Below are 19,707 nucleotides of genomic sequence, written 5' to 3' on the forward strand. Positions count from 1 at the left end.
GGAAGGCCTAGGGTAGCCTACATCAGATGGCCTAAAGCAGTGGTCCCTAAACTTTTTCTTCCAAGGGCCAGCTCACTATGCCTGGCTCTAAGAGAGGGCCAGAGATTCGGAGTATATTAGTAAACGTAAAGCGCTTTCAGATATAACCTCCGGAGTATATGCGGAGGTTTGTCAAACGGAGGTCCTACCCTTCGGATGATTCAGATGTGATGCTAACCTGCGGGCCTAATACTGACCTTATACGGACGTATGTGTGAACGACATACACGCACATTACAGAATCTCCGTGTGGTTGTCGAGTGAGGGGTGGGGGCTTGTAGAGTTCACAAGATGCGAGACATGACGCAGAATATATGCGGCCGCTGCCTGTCACAGCTGCTTTTTGTTTACAAAGTGTAGCCTATGCATTATGTAGGCTAAAGAAGAGAAATCTATTGTGTGTAGGCTGAGTAGGCTAGTCACGTGCGCACTTGAAATTGACCTAAAGTATTTTTATGTGTGCTTCGAATAAACACATTTATCTGTTTTCAACGTTATGTAGCCTACCAGAATTACTTGGCTATAGAACCCCGAATCTGGTTTGCATTGGAGAGAGAGAGCATGCACAAACTTTATGGTAGGCTACCAGCCAATTCAGCAGGCTAACTCAAGACTTCAAGGCCATCATACATTTTTTCCAAAAGCATCCTCTCCCCATGTGTCTATTGCATTTACGTAAGGAGCTTGGAACAAAGTTGGGTTTTCTTCGTTTTCATTTTCTCTATGCATATATGCTCAACAAATATCTGCGAGCTCAGCAGGTCATGAGAAGGCTATCAATGAACAGAAAACCGTGTTGGCTAACAATTTATTAAATACTCCTGTTATTGTCGTCAACGACGTCGCTTTAGGCTACTGCCTTTTCAGCGCCTTCTGCTTATCTCGCACAGTCTTTTGAATTCGTTTGGCCTTGCCATGCAGTTGTAGGCTACAACGTGCCGTTCCCTTCATGTGTTCTATCAAAATGTTGTATGCCCTCATGGACAGTAGCTCCGTGATGTCTGCATCTTTCCAGGTCGGAGATTTTCTGGACAGCACTATGCCACTCCATCATAACACTGGCATTTAAGTCAGATCTAACCACATGGACGCACAAAAGAAACGTCACCAACATGCCCTCTCACTAGGTGTGAATTTTAACCGCATGTTCTACGCGTCGTTCCGACACAGCACATTTACATAATGTCCGGAGGAAATACTAGGGGGGGGAGTAGTAGAACAACCGGCTAAATTCGGACTTCCATATGACAGGTTATGTCGTTCAGATATACGCAATATCCTACAAATAATTTGAAGTTCTCAAACTATGAGAGTTTTATGAAGTGCAGGCAAAAACATCTGAAATGACCACTTTCACTCACCTGATGAGAACTTGTGAATTTGTATGAACATTTGAACGAATTAGAAATAATTATCCCAGAAATTCCCAGAAATATGACTTGACTTAGTTAGTTATTAAAAATGAATTGATACACTTCTAGAATACGTTGAGCACCAATGCAGTCAGCCTCTTGCATTGTTTGCAGGTAGGCCTATGTTTCATTCCGTTTTCGATGGCAAACGCAAAACAGCGCCAAAACAACCACCAGTGGACAAAAAGAGTATTGCATGTGTACTGTTAAGACTCGCCATAGAGAATGAATGGAGTAAATTACGGAAGTTATAGTTTGACGATGTCGTACTCCCATGCGGGCCAGATACTATATACCGCGGACATGTTTTGGGGGGGCACCCAAAATGAGGTGGCGGGCCGTAGTTTGGGGACCACTGGCCTAAAGATTAGGCTCTTCTGCATAGCATTACAGTAAGTGATTTGCATGCAGTAATTTGAACACTGACCTTGATCTAGCCTACTTTGGCTATTTAAAGGTAATTTATTGCCAAAACATCACACAATATAAATGAGCTATAACAAACAATAAAGGACTTAATCACACACAATTATGTAGGAAGTTTAGAAGTTGACCAGAATTGACCAAAAGTGCACCAAATTCAACACAAATGACTCAATGACCTGCGTCCTTTCTTTTCCAGATATTTTAGGATTTGGATATCGTTTCAGTATCGAGTATCAAGATATTTATGGCAGGTATTGTATCGAAGTCATAATTTTGGTATCATGACAACACTATGCCAGAGCCACTCTGTTTTCTAAATGTCGAGGATCGGAGGCTCTACCACCAACATTTACTTGTCAGTTGTTGCTGACGGTAGATGCAGTTCTGCATTAGGCTTATTCCCGCTGTCTAAGTTCATATGTACTGTAGGATATATTCTGAGTTGAAGGTTATCTGTGCAATTTGTTATTGTGATGAAATGCATTAAACACCACGAGTGACACTATGTTAGCAAAAAAAATATGGTTGTGTTTTGATTAGAATTTCCGAGTTTATTACATGTTAACTGTAATCATGTTCCCATTAAATACATTAATAAACTATAGTATGGCTTTTTTAATGCTCAAACATGTATTTAGAGAACACTTTTATTTGGTTTTAGTGATTACTTTTGAAATCAACCCAAATTAGGGAAAAATCAGCAAAAATAATCGCTATTTTATGTTAAAATGCTGATTATGCAGCTTCGAACTCAGAATTGAGCTTGGTAAACAAAATATTCAGAATCAGCATCCTCAAATTAGGTGAGAAGGGTGGTTTACCAACTTTTCCTCAAATTTGCAGTCAGAAGTTCTCTTCTGTGAAGCTTCTCTCCCTCTAATGTGGTTTACCTTCTTTCATGTTTAAAATGTGGCCTTCAGTATGTAGGTAAAACCACTAGACAACTTAGATTCAGAATTAATAAGCATAAAAGTTCTATTCGCAGGGCTGATCCCAAATCAGCTGTTGCGAGACATTTTGCGGAAACCACTCAATGAAGGACCTGGAATTTTGTGGCATTGACCATTTGACTCCCAAAAGACGTGGTGGAAATTTAGACAAATGTTTATTGCAATGTGAATGCAGATATATTTTCTATCTAAAGACTCTTCATCCAAATGGTCTAAACGAAGAATTGGAAATGTCCTGTTTTCTGTAAATTGTTTTTGACGTGTGTGTCTATTGTACTGTTTTTTCTATATGTCTGATCACAATGCCCTATAAGGTAGACTCATTGAATGAAATTGTGATGTAATTGTTCAATTATGTGATCTGAATGAGCTGTGACCTACTAGGCCTGTTGGCCACTAATTGGATGCACCTGCTCTAGACTGTTTAAAAGGCTGCCTCACTATGCTGCTGCTCTTTTTTGCACTGAGGATAGTCTTCACTGACTGAAATGTTTGTACAGCACTTTTGCACTTTCTTGAACTTTTTGCACACTGTGTTGCCACAAAACACTTTTGAAAAAATATGTAAAAAACTAAATACAGTGGTTTAAAAACCAACCTTTTGTGATTACTTGTAGTCCTCCTTGCCTATCTACTAAGACTTTTTGACCACTGCACCAGAGAACCTTTCTTAAGAGGACTTAAAAACAAGGCGCAGCTCTACTTCATGCTTATTGCACAAACTTATTTGGAAATCAAAAATTGAGCTAAAGCTGTTTATACACAATGCAAGTTACATACTGTCATTTAGGCCATAGGCTGCTGTATGGTCACAGTGACAGGATAAAGGCAAAATAAATTACATTATTAAAATCAAGATCAAGATGCCAAACTCTAGTTGACAGTAGGCAAAAGCATCTAAGGACTTTGTGTATATGTTTGTGCAGAATTATGTTATTTTTAAATGTAAAAAGCAACACAAACAACTATTTTAATTTGATTCATTTATTTGTTTCCGTTTATAAATACACATCACGATACAAAAAAAAAAAAACAACCAGATAAAAGCAATTTGGGGGGTATATAGTGCAAAGAACATTGATCTCAAGCTGGTTTTCCAAATGTTTTTTTCCATGGTACTCATTAATTTTACAGATATATATGCTAGCATCTTAACTACGAATAGCTTCACCAAGAGTTACAAAGAGAAAAGAGAAGAAGGCACATTGAAATGATTCTCTAGATATAAAAAAGTCACCACACGCTGGCAAGAGAAACATTATTCATTTTATTACGTGTTCTATTTTTTTGTTTTGTTTCGTAGACAAAAACAAACAACGGCGGAAGGAAAAAAATCCCTTGATACAAATAAAACACACTGTCACATCAACAAAAGTGCCGAGGAATCAGAACTGAAAAATCTGAAGAATGTTGCTAGTCTTCCCCTCTTAAATAAAACCAACACAAACATCTATAAAGGTGTAAAAATAAAACTGCACATTATTTCAGATACTGGGCTATTTATTCGCTCAAAACTAACTCCAGCAGTTTTTCGTATAGTTTAGAAATAGTCTATTGATGGATTACCAACAATACAACACAAGCTACAAATACCTCTGGTGATAGAAACATAAGAAGTAAGCACAGGAGGCTGAATACTATCTTCTGGAAAAAACTTTTACCATTTCACATTTGTCTTCGCCCCCTTTCTCACCTGACATCTTTCCCACAGGCCTGATAAACACAGTTAGCACAGAAAGGCCGATTATGTCCATAACATGCTGATTAAGGTACTCGAACATGAATTTGGCTGTTGATCTATACAATCTCCCTTTGGAAACACTCCTGCAGGAAAACTGGTAAAATATGAACTTTTTGTAGTGGCATGTCTAGAACTGCTGGTTTACTTATTTCAAATTTAACTCAACTGTGTCACTTCATTTTCCATTATTTTCCATAACAACATTCAGTGGATTGTCTATTACTGTATGTCCACGTATGCTGCATGAACATTACCAGCACGTGGGGAAAAACTTCACATAAGCTATATGCTGAGGCCAGCACAAGGAACCCTTAATATCACAAGGATCTGTGTTAAGCAAGGATCTGTGTTAAGCATGGGCATTAAGGATCAATCCTACAAAGGGAGATTGTTTTTTTTAGTTAAACAAAAAAAAAGAAAAGAAAGACAACCACCATTTCGAGACGAGGAAAAGACTGATTTTACTTCTATTACACTCAGAAAAGGCCAATAACAGTAAATAACAATAAAAATAAATACAAAAAAAAAAAAAACATTCTCCTCAGAGACCAGTTCCTTCACACAAAATGAAAACATGTAATATAGTATCATCAGTGCACACTTATTTCTTTCTTTTATTCAGAATGTGGTTGATGAATGTGTTCCGACATTTCTCTTGGTTTTATATTGCTATTTAATAAAAAAATGGAAGATATTTCCCCCTTGCCCAATCAATGAGACCAGGTTATGGGCAGGAGATTTTTTTTTTCTTTAGTGCAAATCTCTTGTCTAGTTCATAAAAGTGGCAGTTCTTTGTTTATCAATTTTTGTTATTTTGTGTTTTGTTTTGGAGACAATGTTGCCACAACAGGCTGTCCATTAAAAGTGTGTTTAAGTCGATTTGTTTAACTTGTAGTGGTTTATACGACACATTAGACAGTGGTTTCAACATATTTATCCAGGGGTATAAATTTCTTTCTTTCTTTTTCTTATTTCTTTTTTAAAATTTTTTAAAGGAATTTTGGAAACATAAAAAATGTTGAGTCATTTTGTGTGTCAGCTATTTTGTCAGATTATTTTTGTTAGATTTTTAAGGGTAAACTAAAGCTGTTGGAAAAGACAAAAATTTTACCACTTGTTGTAAAAAATATTTATTTCTATGAATTATATGGTTATGGGAAAAATATAAAGTTTATTACTTTTGGTCACACAAAGATTGAACTATTTCGAAAGATAGCGACTAAGTAAATGGGGTATTTAAAGGCCAAACTCTTCATGTAGGCTGCTGAAAAAGCACACGGGTTCCCAAGACTTACATGGGACGCCACGTCACAATTTTTTGAAAGACAGAGAAGGGGGGGTTAAGTATGTGGTTGTGTATTGCCTAATCCGGAAAACACCAACAGCTCAAAGGGGCAGCACCACTTTTACAGGTCAACCAAAGTGCAAAAGCAGTTCTTGTGGTCATTTGCAAAAAATAAAACAAACAGCAAACAAAACAAAACAAAACATTGTATGACCTCTCCCAAGAATCATTTCCAGTGTTTGTAACCGAAGTCACAGCACAAACCAATTTGTCTACATTCAAACTTTCCTTATACTCTGACATTCTTGGTGTTACACAATATCAATCTGACCTGGACAGCCAATGTCTGCATCATGTATTTTTCTTTCTATTTTCTTAGTTTCTTTTTTTTTAAATCAAATGTCCCAACAACAAATTACACAGAAAGAAGAGTCAGGTTTCTCACTTCCTTTGGCAAATCAACAGAGCAATCTATCTGCTGGTGGAAAGCAAACAGGTGAGCATTCGTTACATTGGAAACGTACCCAGATATTATATCATATTTGCTGAAGGGTACAACTAGCATAGCCACGTTAGCCTAGCCACGCTCTACAGTGGACACAAGAGGCCTACAGTGGCACAATCTGTTCAGCCTATGGAAAATAAGTAAGAAGGTACAAAAACCCAGGAAACAATGTTCCATTCTACTTTAATGTTTTGCAAAACACATCACAGTAGTGTCAGAATAGTAGACAAAATAGGACATCTTTCAAACAAAGGGGAAAACGAAAAACCCAACAAACACAATAAAAACAGAACTGCAGCATTTCATCCGATTGTGGCTCATTCATTAGAGCAAGGTGCTAGCAATGTGAGAAACATCTTCACTCTACTCTAGCATTTGTAGAGTAAAGACAGGCCAGATTACTGTACACAATAGTAATATTACGGGGTGGCTATTCTGAAATTATATTGATAATTAACAGTACTCTCAACAACTTCTTTACTTTAGGGACGTCCTGTCCCTCAAAATGTGGTTCTGCAAGCGTTTTAAAGTCTCTGCCAATATTCGGCCTTTCAAGTTAAAGCTGCAAAAATATTGCTGGTTGCAACAACAACAGTAATCACTAATCAGCAATACTACAGGCAGTGAAATTCAAGCTGGCGATTTCAATGCTGGAAATGTTACTTTTTGCATTGTATTTGTTTTTCAGTATGACTACAAAGTTGCGGAAGTTAGTGTAGTTTAAGAAAGTAGACATTTCCTATTTTTTTATTTTTAGATTTTTAAATTTAAATGCTGCTGGCAGTATTTATTTTTTAGAAATAAGGAGTGTAAACAATCTAATTTACAAAATGGCATTTTTCTTCAGTGTTTTCTAGAATACTGTGTATATGTGTGTGTGTATGGGTCTATGATTTTGTATGTCAAAAATGTTTGTACTATAAATTGTCTACTAAAACGTTTAGGCAAGTGTGATTAAGAAGGTCAGGGTGCAAAACTGAATTGGTATCAGTATGTGTTAGTTGACTTACTCTTCTCTAGTGACCTGAGCAGTGGTGCAATGCCTTCTCAATGTCAGGCTCTCAAACCACATCTACAGTAGGGGCATAACAGACATAGATGGAGCTACGGAGACCGCCAATGGAACATGAATGCAGATGCTAATTAACTGATACGATTTCCATTCTAATACACCTACACAATGACACGTTCCTGTAAAACCTCCACAGCGTCACATGGGTTCAGCTGGGACTAGTCTTGTTTGTAAGTGGCTGGAGCGAAACAGATCAACAGACTCTCATCTGAATAAAACAATGTCAAAATAAAGTAATAAAATAATCATAAAAAAACACCACAGTTATGTGAAATTTGCATTAATAACCTTATATTTTTTTCTTGTATATGCTGACCACTGCTTTACGGTATAGACTGTAGCCTGTAAAATATGTATGTATAATATATATTATTGTACAACTGTAAAATAGAATATCATACAACATAATGATGTGTAATGAAGTAAATATATGTATTTTTTTTTTTTAACTGTCTAGTCTTTGGATTATGTTGTGTTAGTAGCCTTTAATGTGTTATATTACTACATTGCAAGCAGTGAATTATTACATATGAACATATCAGTGATTATATTAAGAGGCTTAACAGTATGTATGTAATACTCTGAATTAGAAGAGAATAGTTCTGAAAGATGTCGGTGAGGTGTCATTTAAATGTCAGGACAGGCAGAGATATTATATTAGTTTACATGTGATCAGGTGAGATTTACAGTAAGTGAAGAACCTCACACCGTTAATGTACAGTATTGGATTTTTTCCGGGCTTGCTGATTATGGTGAGTTAGGTCATTATTGCTTGCACTACTCTTTAGATGAATATAAAAGTGTTCTTGAAGTTAAAAGCAAGTCAATTAATGGCAGTGGAAACCCAGCAACCGTCTGACTCTGGACACCCCGGACTGGTCACTCAAACAACAATAATGTTATACCCTAAACTGGCCACTCAACAACAATAATGTTATACCCTAAACTGGTCACTCAACAACAATAACGTTACACCCTAGACTGGTCACTCAACACCAGTAATGTTTCACCCTAGACTGGCCAATCAGCACCAGTATACTCTGAACTGGTCTCTCCAGACTGGCCAATCAGCACCAGTATGCTCTGAACTGGTCTCTGCAGACTGGCCAATCAGCACAAATATACTCTGAACTGGTCTCTCCAGACTGGCCAATCAGGATCAGTATGCTCCAAACTGTTCACTGAAGACCAGTAACCCTAGACTGGTCATTCAGCACAGGGGTGTGTCAGAGTCAGCTGGCCTGGGTGTCAGGGCACAAACGGTCTTATTCAGAGATCAGACAGTGCTCGAGTCCGGCTCTGGAGATTACTGGTAATACTAACAGCTTTTCTCTCTCGGTATTTCTGCTAACGGTGTGAGTGGGGTGTGGGTGGAGCCGCTACAGAAGGACGACACTAGGGGTCCTGCATATAGCTGTGCTTCTCATAGGCACTTGCGTCTGCAGACTAGGTCTGGGTCTCATGCAGTATTTAAAATTCCACTGTCTGCTATTCATTATTTATGCTTCTACATATAATTGTTCTATAATAAGAAAAAGAACTGGATAAACCAGAGCTTTCAGTTATGACACACAGAATTGTGGGATTGTTAATACTACTATGAACAATTTTTCTCTCCTCAAAAATGATGTCATGGAAAGTTGCATAAAGTTGGAATTACAGGGCATGGCCAAATAATTTCCTTGGGTGTAACGTCACAGTTTTGAGATGAAGTACTGCAGGAACACTCGCAATGACACAGCATTTCTACAATGTCACATTTGGTCACAAAACTAATCGTATGTGGAGTTTAAGAATGGCCCTATCGGACAGGTTGGTCTGATGATGGCACAAGAGTCCAGGTTAATGTCACAGTGGTTCACTGAAGGCATCAGAAGAACGGTTAGGTCACCCTCCCACCAACTTTAGTTCCAGAACGCTGCAAAAGTGCCTGACAGTGAGCGGACAATGAGTTGCCAATTGCTGCTATAAAGAAAGGCCAATTAGAAGAACCTAACATACTCAAGCCACACTTGCGTACTCAAGCCACATCCATCACACGCAACAACATTAAGGCAAGCTATCTCAGGTGCAAAGAACAGTGTTTGACCTCACTGACTATACGACACTCACCCACTCACAGAAAACTAACTCCAACTCAGACAAACATGGCGCTATACGTCCGTGGTATGTGTCTGTACGGCACTCACCCTGACAGAAAACTGACTCCAACTCAAACATGGCATAATACATCTGTGGTATACGTCATGCTGTGGATTTGGTTTCAGGCAAATCTGGAAGCCAAGAGTATACTAAAGAGACATACCAAGACAGAAGTGAGAAGTGTATCTTTCATGGCTGTTTCTCCTGCACCTTCCTCTCTTGCCTCTCTGTACGCGGACTGACTGACAAGGAGCCAACGGCCGGTAACACAGAAATCCACATCAGTCAAAAACATCCAGGAAGACGTCCACTGTGTGCATCACCTCAACAAAACAGGAAGGAATCTGAGAGAAGTAAAAAATCACGACGGAGCACAATGAAATACCAGAAAGGAGACCTGACACAAAAACCCCACACAAGACAGAAGCTACGTCCCTACACACCCGCTGGTACTGGTACAACTACTGTTATGGTTACTATTAAAACAGAACAAAAATAAAACAGAAAAACTATGCTGTAAAAATGTATTATGAGAAGAGTGACTATGAAAGTACATATATGTGTACACTACTATTATTATTTTTCAAAATGACGGATTTCAAAGTGAAAGAAGACTGTATGCAAACTGCTGTTTATAGTATTTACTTGTGAAGCTTACTGAAAAGGAAAATTTTGATGGCGTGTGAGGAGTATGGACCTCGGCCTCTACACTAAACTAGAGATGCACAGAGGACAGTGCTGAACCACACCGGTCATCAACAGCAGAACACAAAGGAACTTGGAATACGAAATACCAACAGACTCATTGAAAGAAGCTGTGCTTCATTTTTTTTTACTTGTTTTTTTTTTTGGTCATTTTTTTTCTTCTATTTACCCACACCAGACAAAGAATGTGAATTATCATCAGCTTAAGGTAAGGGAACAACAATCCTTTCCTGACCACCATATCACCGTGACAACACCCCCCACCCCTGTCCCCACCCACACATACAAATGACATATATATTGGAGGAAGGCATAGCTGGAGGTGTAACACAAGATATTAAGGTGACTACATAGGATGTTAAATGCTGGCAAAGGACTGTGAATCTGCAAAACGCTTGACACCAAATAAAAGGGGCTAACTTCAGGAGACGATGACTACAAATGAGACATATTTAAGACAAATTATGATTATCTTTAAGTGCCATATTAAGAAGTCCCTTCTCTATCTCGTTCTTTCCTCAACCAGACCAGTCCTCTACCAATAGGAGAACAGGAAGTTCATACTGAAACAACACCCAATTTGTTCATAAAACCAACACACAACAACCAAACCCTCTGAAGTGGACACTGAATTGTTACTGTGGTCATTATATAATACTACACAAATATCTTCTGACATAAAACTCATGATATCTAGTAGGACAGCAATGAAGCACCTCTTCAACCAAATAGTGCATTTACTGGAATTAGAATTAAGGCAGGTGTGTGTGTATGTGTGTTTGTGTGTGTCAGAGAAAATGTGTGTGAATATATACATGCACAGTGACTGATTGATCTTCCTATAGGGTTTTCCCAGTGTAAAGCAGGAAGCTGGTGGCCCTTTGGGAGTGCTGGGCTAAGACATCTCTGATGTCCTGTTGCCTGCCATTGCATCATTACAGAGGGTAGCTGAGAGCACAGCTACATCTAAGCAAGCTAACCAGCTAGTATCCTGATGGCACCATATGCAGAGATGTTAACTTCACACAAGCTAACTAGCTTGCATCTTAATGGCACATTTGCAAGGATGTTAACTTCACACAAGCTAACTAGCTAGCGTTTTAGCATGTTGCCGCAGATGAGTACAGAATGGCTCACAACATCAAAGTTCTGTGATAACCAGTGCCACAGCAAGAAGTGCGGCTCGTCGTACATTTGTTTGCCAGCACGAATTTAGAAATTCTCATTTTCAAGGAAATTTTGTAATGTTTTGTTGAGCCACAGGAAGGTGGCGCCATAGTTTGGACCCACTTTACAGGGCTTCAGTCTCGATAGCACCTGGTCACCTGGCTCTGTGGCAGAGTTAGCAGCTGGGTTACTGACTTAGCTCCTAGCACTGTAGCCAAGCGTGCTACCTCAAGTCTCATAGGGTAATACTAATCACCTCAAGCTGTCTGTGTGTGTGTGTGTGTGTGTGTGTGTGTGTGGAGCTTAAGTTAATTTAGCCAGGATTAAAACTGTAGGCTATTCTCCATGTGTGCATAACATTTAAACTTGAGATAAATCAGTTAACATCAGTACTAAATTAGGCTGTACTGACTTAAGGTCATGCTCAGATCACATAACATTTCCCTCAGGTGAAGGGCTTGGATCCGGTGTGTGTGTATGTGAGGGTGCAACGGTGACTGGAACAGTGCTCCTCTACGGCGGCAGTAGTTTGGAAGCTCCATCGATAGCTTTGGGTTTAGAACTCAGCCAGAACGACGACACTCATAACCTGCCCTACTGATCATCAACAGCAACACAAGTTTATAAAGATGATACACTTAATGTGTTTTAACGTTAAGATGTTCAAAGTCAAGCTATGTGTTATCTTATTCTGCATTGTAATTTTTTTTACTGTCACAAGTTTTGACACAGGATTAGAAGGAAGCCACCAAACAAGTAACTGTAAAGTAAGTAGAGGAAAGGTAAGTTTAGGAGATGCAAGAAAACGTGAACAATTGTGATGCTAGAGGCAAATCAGTCAAAGAAAGGACAAAATAACAGACAACAAACAAGCTCTGACAACAAAACTACACTGCTTCAAAATAGTAAAATCAATTAAACAAAGAGCATAATTTTAAACACCCTCTCAACTTCCCCCTAGTCACCCATCCAAATTCACTTGAAAATTTCCAACCTCAAAACAACAAACAAATAAAAATATATATTTGCAATTATTCATCTCTAAACACTATAATCTTTTTCGGTGTAACAGCATCATAAATCGCATTGTGATGATAATTAATAAGAAGTAATCACAATTATTAATAAAACAGTAAATAGTGCACTTCGTGGGGTATTAAATTTATCGAAAAAACAGTGCAATGTAGATGCAACATTTTCTTTCCGCAAAAATATGCAACAGAACCCCCTGTTAAACAGGAGGAAAGGTGACAGTCTTTCTTTCAAGCCACAGTTCTGTTTCATGTTTTACATTTTCATCCATTCAAAAACAATATTCCTTTATATGAACGACAACAGAACTTGAAACAAACAAAATCTGACAGAAATTACAAAATCACTGTTTCACTGTCTCACACAGAAAAAAACTAAAAGTTACAAAAGCAGAAAATCAAAGACAACACTAAAAACAATTCAACACATTTTCATGTTTTTTTTCTTACATTTATAAAACAAAAGCACAGGCAACATTTAGGAAGTGAATGTGCAAATAAAATGGGAAAAAAAGCAAAAATGTAGCATATCTCCCACATTAACTCTACATTTCCTTGTTGATACCAATCTGGCATCTTCCATGTTTCTGTGTTTTTTGTTGCTTTTGGATAAAAAAAAAAGGTTAATTTTATTGGTCTATTATTGTTGTATCAGAAGCCACATTGGTTAAAGTATCAAAAAGCCCAAATATGTTTGTACATGTGTGTGTTTGGAGAAGGGGGGGGGGGGGGGGGGTCTTTGCTAGTTCTTATGTGCCACCTTCAAGGCAAAATGAGTGGCAGCAGGATTGGCCAATGAGCCCAGGACGTAGCCTCAAGCTGCTCACTGATTTGCCAATGAACCCAGGCTGTAGCCTCACGTTGCTCACTGACTGGGGCGGCGGCAGCAGTCTGGACGCCCAGGGCTCAGATCAGATCAGACCATCTGAGCATTTGGGTGATCAGGCTTAACATACATCTCTCAGCTAGTCTGCCCAAACTGCACATAGGAATGTATGAAACTGCTGAAGGTGCATTTTTAACATTTTAATGATTCACTATCTAAATTTCAGCATACTGATAAAGGTTTGGACAAGACTGGACAAAAAAATGATAGGAGTGCACTACATGAAGCTAACCTTTAAACTTTAAATACAAAAACATGAATTGCTGGGATAGCACTAAGCATGCAAAAAAAAAAATCAAGAAAAGATCACCCATCTGGAAAAAAATTAGAAGGTTTGTGATGTGAGTTTTGCCCAAATGAAAATACTACTGCATGTACTAGTCAAACCAGCCAACCTTTTCCTGTACTTCAAGCTGCTCTGCCTGACTGACACTGCTGTATTTCCTGAAGGTGGTCTTTAAATTGCATATCTGACAGTGTCTTGTTGTATGTTGCTGTTGTGAATGTTTTTTAATTTTATCTTATTTTATTTATTTTCCTCAGGGGTGCATCGGCCTCATACAGGAGTGTTATGTTGGCTGATGTTTTTAATGGCAGCCGTACATGAGAATTGCAATCATTGGGGGTTTGGTGGTGGAGCTATGGGAGGGGGAATATGTTATAGCATGCCAAACATTCATCTCTGACAGCCTGTGTCAAGCAGTTTGAAGAGGAAGAAATGAACAAGCAGCGATAGTGCATTTGTTAAATAGGAGCCAAATCAGTACTGCCTTGTCTAGGCGTCTCATATAGTCATGTAAACAGACAGGACTCTTCCCTTATTACAGTCTAAGGTTGGGGTTGGGGGCAGACGAAACCCACCAGAGAGGGGTGGCGGTGCAGTGCCCTGTCTACTCTCTCGCTGGTTATTAGGCAGGAAAAGGGATTATTTCTCAAGTTTTACATTCAACAAAAACAAAGTAAAATTGGACATAAAATGGTCATTTTTGGTCAAATCTACAAAGACAGAAAAAAAATTGCAGAGTTCTAAGAGTTGACAAGATATAGTTTCACAGGGGTGGGCTGTCCATGTCTTGACTAATTAACATTTGAAAGGGGTGATTGATTGAATTGGGGGTTTGTTGAAAGGGGTGATTGATTGAATTGGGGGTTTGTTGAAAGGGGTGATTGATTGAATTGGGGGTTTGTTGAAAGGGGTGACTGATTGAATCGGGGGTTTGTTCTAATGACAGGAGTAGGGTGGGAGTACGGCAGAGGCCCGATGTGTTAATGTCGCCCTGATCGCTAAGCAGTTCAGATAAAGCATTCCAACAAGGATTGCCTCTCTAGAGCATGGGGCAAATGAAATACAGCATGGAAATTGAATGGACAATGACATTTAATTTTACAAACAGTCCATATTTAATGGCTCTTTCGGGACAACCAACCCCTGTGATGATACTCATTTTCTGTGTTTGAAACAAAAAATAATAATGGAGGACAATTTGATAACAGACCAAATCTCTTGTTGAGAAGAAGTTATGTTTGCAAAAAAATTAAAGAGTGGAAATATTTTGTGGTCGACTGCTTTACTTCTAAGTGCAACACAAAAAAGTTCACTTTGATCAAGTTATTTTGGGATAAAAGACAAAGAAATTATTTTTCAGAAGGTGCCAGAAAATGATAAAAGCAGGCATTAGCTTAGCTTCGCACTTCATGTCAATTTTTTGTTATTTATGAAATAACAATAATAATAAAACTGTATTATTATTATTGATTATAATCAAACTTTTTAATATGAACACAATTTTCAAAAGATGTTCATGTTTCTTGGTTAAAGCTGGAAAATATTTCAGTTTACTTCTGGAATTTAACTGTGTGCATGTATGGTTTCAGTGGAAGAGGTCTTCAGAAACAGTCATGATTTATTTATTTGTGTTGTTGTGTTTTTTGCACTAAAGGATTATTGTGGCAGTGCGATGCAGGACTAAACGTCAAACCAATCAAATATAATGTGCGTTAAAGCATGTAGAATCTTTTTCCACTTTTTTTTACTTTGGATATTTATAAAAACGAGCACACACTGTGGAAAGAGTTGACCTTCAAGCTTTTTGTGACTATAAAATATTCTTAATTATTGGTAATAATTGTAAATTAAGTCAAAATTAAAACATAAAAACAAAATGAAAATATTTTGTGAAAGCATAATTCTTTCAATTTTACGTGAAAGAATCGGTTTTTTTTTGTCTTTTCTGTAGTTTTCCAACATCTAACAAACACAAGCCGAATTGTACCACTTTTTTTTTTAAAATGACAATCATAATTGTCATGACAACAGCTGCAACATTGCTTTCCATTTTACCACATATTCCCACATATCAGCAAACGCTCAATAAATAACAGCAACAACTATTATTATCGTAACAACAATAACAATAATCGTCAATAATCACAAACCCAGTGTTGACAATTCTCACGTTTTACAATCCCCACACAGATGAAAAAATGAACAAGGCATATCTGTGTCTCAATATTTTTCTACTATTTTTTTTTTTTTGTGTGTCGTCGAAAAACGTAATAAAAAATTGTGTCAACATGATACCACAGTAATGTTTGAATGCTTTTCAGCTATCCAAAGTTCGGTCTACAAATAAAATTTGAAGGATGCTAATTCCAAACGTATATTCTTAGCTATTCCGTTTTTGTTTCTACACGGCAAAATTTTAAAACGGCAATGTTTTGGGAATATTGTATTGTACAATAATACTATGACACTAGATCATGGACACTGTCGATCTGTGTGTCTGGGCACATTCACAGGTGTTGAACGTGGCGTCACACTTACAGCTTTGTACTGTTTTAGGGCATTGCAGAACTGGCTTTGGGTGTGTGTGGACGTTGCACTTACAGTGCTTTGTACTGTTTTAGGGCATTGCAGAACTGGCTTCTTGTGTGGTGTGGGTGTTTTGTATCTTAGGTTTCTCTTTTTCCCCCCCGCCAGATTCTGGTAGTGTTTAACACATAACGAAATCTGCAATAAACATAGGACTTATTTTTAAGCTCATTTAGAGCATGAACAAATATTTACCTTTTTAAGCTCAGTCAGAGCATGAACAAATATTTACCTTTTTTTATCGGTGTGTTTAGAGGCCGACTAGTAACTACGATGACAACAAAATCCAACCAGTGGATTGGTCAGCCAATGTTACTGTGCATCAGCCTTTAAGGCAACAATGAAGGAATTCTTAACACGAAAAAATTAAATTGTAAGGAGAACATAAAACACATAAAACATTGTTTTTTTCTCTGGGAAACATCATAAAATAAAGACAAAATATTTCAAAAATGTGCCAGTAGTAGCATACATGTGCTAACAACATATATATAAATATATAATATATATATATATATTATATATATATATATATATATATATATTCAAACATTGCCTTCAAAAAGATCTCTTAAGACAATTAAAAAAGATAAAAAGAAAGAAAAAAAAATCTAGTGCCATTCTAGGTATGTTTTTATATCCTCCATTCATTTTTTTTCATCTCCACTCGTCCAAAACAAACTGAAGTTCTTTTCTTTGATTTTCTGTTAAAACATCCGGGTTTGAACTGTTGTCTTCTGTAAGCTGATAATGTTGGGCTTGTATGAGAACACTGTTGCTGTTGCTTTGACTGTTGGGGTTTGCTGCTGCTCAGTTGTGTAGATGGGCTGACTGGATTCTGATTGGTTGTCTGCTTGGCTGGTGAAACGCGACTTCTTAGCCATCCGTCACGTGCATGCGCATGTGGTCGTTGAACATCTCGATCTGGTCGAACTTGGCAGGACAGACGGAGCAGACGTATGTCGTTGACTCCTGGTGGGAGGCGGCTCCTTCAGACACCACGCCCACCGCTGTCCCGACTCCAACCGACCCAGGCCCTCCGGATGCCACGGCGAGGGCCGACACCCCAGGGTCGGAGAGGGTCATGGCCACGGAGGACGCCCCTCCCCCTGTCCCCGTTACAACCGATGCTGCTCCACTGATGCCGCTCACGCCACTCACACTGGCTCCGCCCATCACAGTGGCCCCTCCCACCACACTCACGCTCCCTCCCCCTCCAGCTCCGCCCATTCCTCCAACGCCGATCACTCCAACGCCGGGCGTGCCCAACCCCGGCATTCCACTGGTGACCCCCACCACGCCAGCGGAGATGGCGCCGCCTACTCCGCTCATGCCCACTGCGCCAACGCCGCCGGCGTGCAGAGCCATGTGACGCTCCAGCAGGGTCTTGTGGGAGAACTTCTTCTTGCAGACGTAGCACTCGTAGGACTTCTCCCCGCGGTGCAGCCGCATGTGGACGTTGAGGGAACTCTTCTGCGTGAAGCGCTTGTTGCAGATGGAGCACTGGTAGGCGCGCACTCCGGTGTGGGTGACCATGTGCTTGATCAGGTAGTCTTTCAGAGAGAAAGAGCGCCAGCAGATGCTGCACTGGTGCGGCTTCTCACCTGTAGGGGGAGACAAAAACACACAGGGTCACAAACCAGCAGGTCAGAAACAAATGACGCCAGCGCTGACCAACCGTGTTTACTGGCAGAGGTGTTATGGAGTAATAAAACTAACAAGCTACAGCAGAACCTCAGAAGAGCTAACTAACAAGTTAACAACAGCTAAACATACGTCAGAAACAAGGGAAGGGCAGAGTCATCAACTCAACTCAGCCAATCATAAACATGGATAGTCCTTCTTGAGATGTGTCTTGAGAAAGAACATCTTAGAAAACGAACAACAAGGACAACATTTTTAATTTAGTGACACCAGTCTAAGTGTAACCAGTTAACCAGTCTAAACGTAACCAGTTAACCAGTAACACTAGTCTAAGTGTAACCAGGTAACCAGTCTAAAAGTAACCAGTTAACCAGTAACACCAGTCTAAGAGTAAAGAGTTAACCAGTAACACCAGCCTAAGTGTAACCAGTTAACCAGTCTAAGAGTAACCAGTTAACCAGTAACAGCAGTCTAAGTGTAACCAGTTAATCAATCTAAGAGTAACAAGTAACACCAGAAACACTAGTCTAAGTGTAACCAGTTAACCAGTCTAAAAGTAACCAGTTAACCAGTAACACTATTCTAAGAGTAACCAGTTAACCAGTAACACCAGTCTAAGTGTAACCAGTTAACCAATCTAAGAGTAACCAGTTAACCAGTAACACTAGTCTAAGAGTAACCAGTTAACCAGTAACATCAGTCTAAGAGTAACAAGTAACACCAGAAACACTAGTCTAAGTGTAACCAGTTAACCAGTCTAAGAGTAACCAGTTAACCAGTAACACCAGTCTAAGAGTAACCAGTAACACCAGAAACAATAGTCTAAGTGTAACCAGTTAACCAGTCTAAAAGTAACCAGTTAACCAGTCTAAGAGTAACCAGTAACACCAATCTAAGAGTAACCAGTTAACCAGTAACACCAGTCTAAGTGTAACCAGTTAACCAGTCTAAGAGTAACCAGTTAACCAGTAACACCAGTCTAAGAGTAACCAGTTAACCAGTCTAAAAGTAACCAGTAACACCAATCTAAGAGTAATCACTCAGTTGTAACCAGTAACCAATAACCCCCAGTAATAAGTCAGTACGTTTACATGCTACAGTTATAGCTCGGCTAGGTGATCTGACTAAATTACTGTCTTATCCGAGTATGAGTACTCACTGAAGGGGAATTGCTTTAATGACCGTATGTCTTACTATGTTACACTAGACGGCGATTTGCCCCCCTTCCTGTTCACAAACACCAAAACATTCCACATTAACATCATTAGCGTGCTAATAGCGAACTAGCGAACGAGTGTAACAGGTAAATAAATAGTTGACATTAAATAGTGTTAAATAGTTAACATTTTCGTACGGACATTCTGGGGGATGTAAATTCATATTCATATGTATGAAAACAGGTGCAACTTTTGTAGCGTTGTGGCATAAAGCTAGTTAGCTTGCCATCAAAACTAAAAAGGCTGAACTCTGTGCTAACTGTAGTGTTACCCAGAGTGCTTAGTCCAATTGAGTGTATAAATGCAGGAGTTATTCAAGCTTATACTGTATTATCTAGGTAAAGGTTTCTCAACGGGGCGTTTGTACAACCTAGGGGGGTGCTGGGAACGTGAGTTTTTTTTTTTTTTCCTTTTAAACTTTCATGGTTTTCACATATTTTTGGTGCAAAAATAGGCTACCGGAAATAAATAGGCTATTTTCATTCATGGGTTTTTTAACCCCTCTACCGTCCCAGCTACATTTTACTGTTTATCTATGCTCAGTGGTGATACAGTGCAGTTCGGGCCTGCACACGCTCGGACTCACGTCCCCCAGCCCCAGCTATCGTCATCT

General features: G+C 39.0%; 1 protein-coding gene across 1 annotated transcript in view; it reads right to left on the reverse strand.

The window, feature by feature from the left end:
• Positions 1-3,795: 3,795 nt before the first annotated feature.
• Positions 3,796-19,707, reverse strand: part of zbtb20 (zinc finger and BTB domain containing 20) — a 64,040-nt gene continuing 48,128 nt past the window's right edge. The window contains exon 8 of the mRNA XM_042091504.1: positions 3,796-17,837. Within this exon, the coding sequence (XP_041947438.1) occupies positions 17,110-17,837 (728 nt within the window). The 3' untranslated portion in view covers positions 3,796-17,109. The remainder of the gene's footprint in view (positions 17,838-19,707) is intronic.

The sequence above is a fragment of the Alosa sapidissima genome, chromosome 5 (genome assembly GCF_018492685.1).
Source record: "Alosa sapidissima isolate fAloSap1 chromosome 5, fAloSap1.pri, whole genome shotgun sequence".
NCBI lineage: Eukaryota > Metazoa > Chordata > Actinopteri > Clupeiformes > Clupeidae > Alosa > Alosa sapidissima.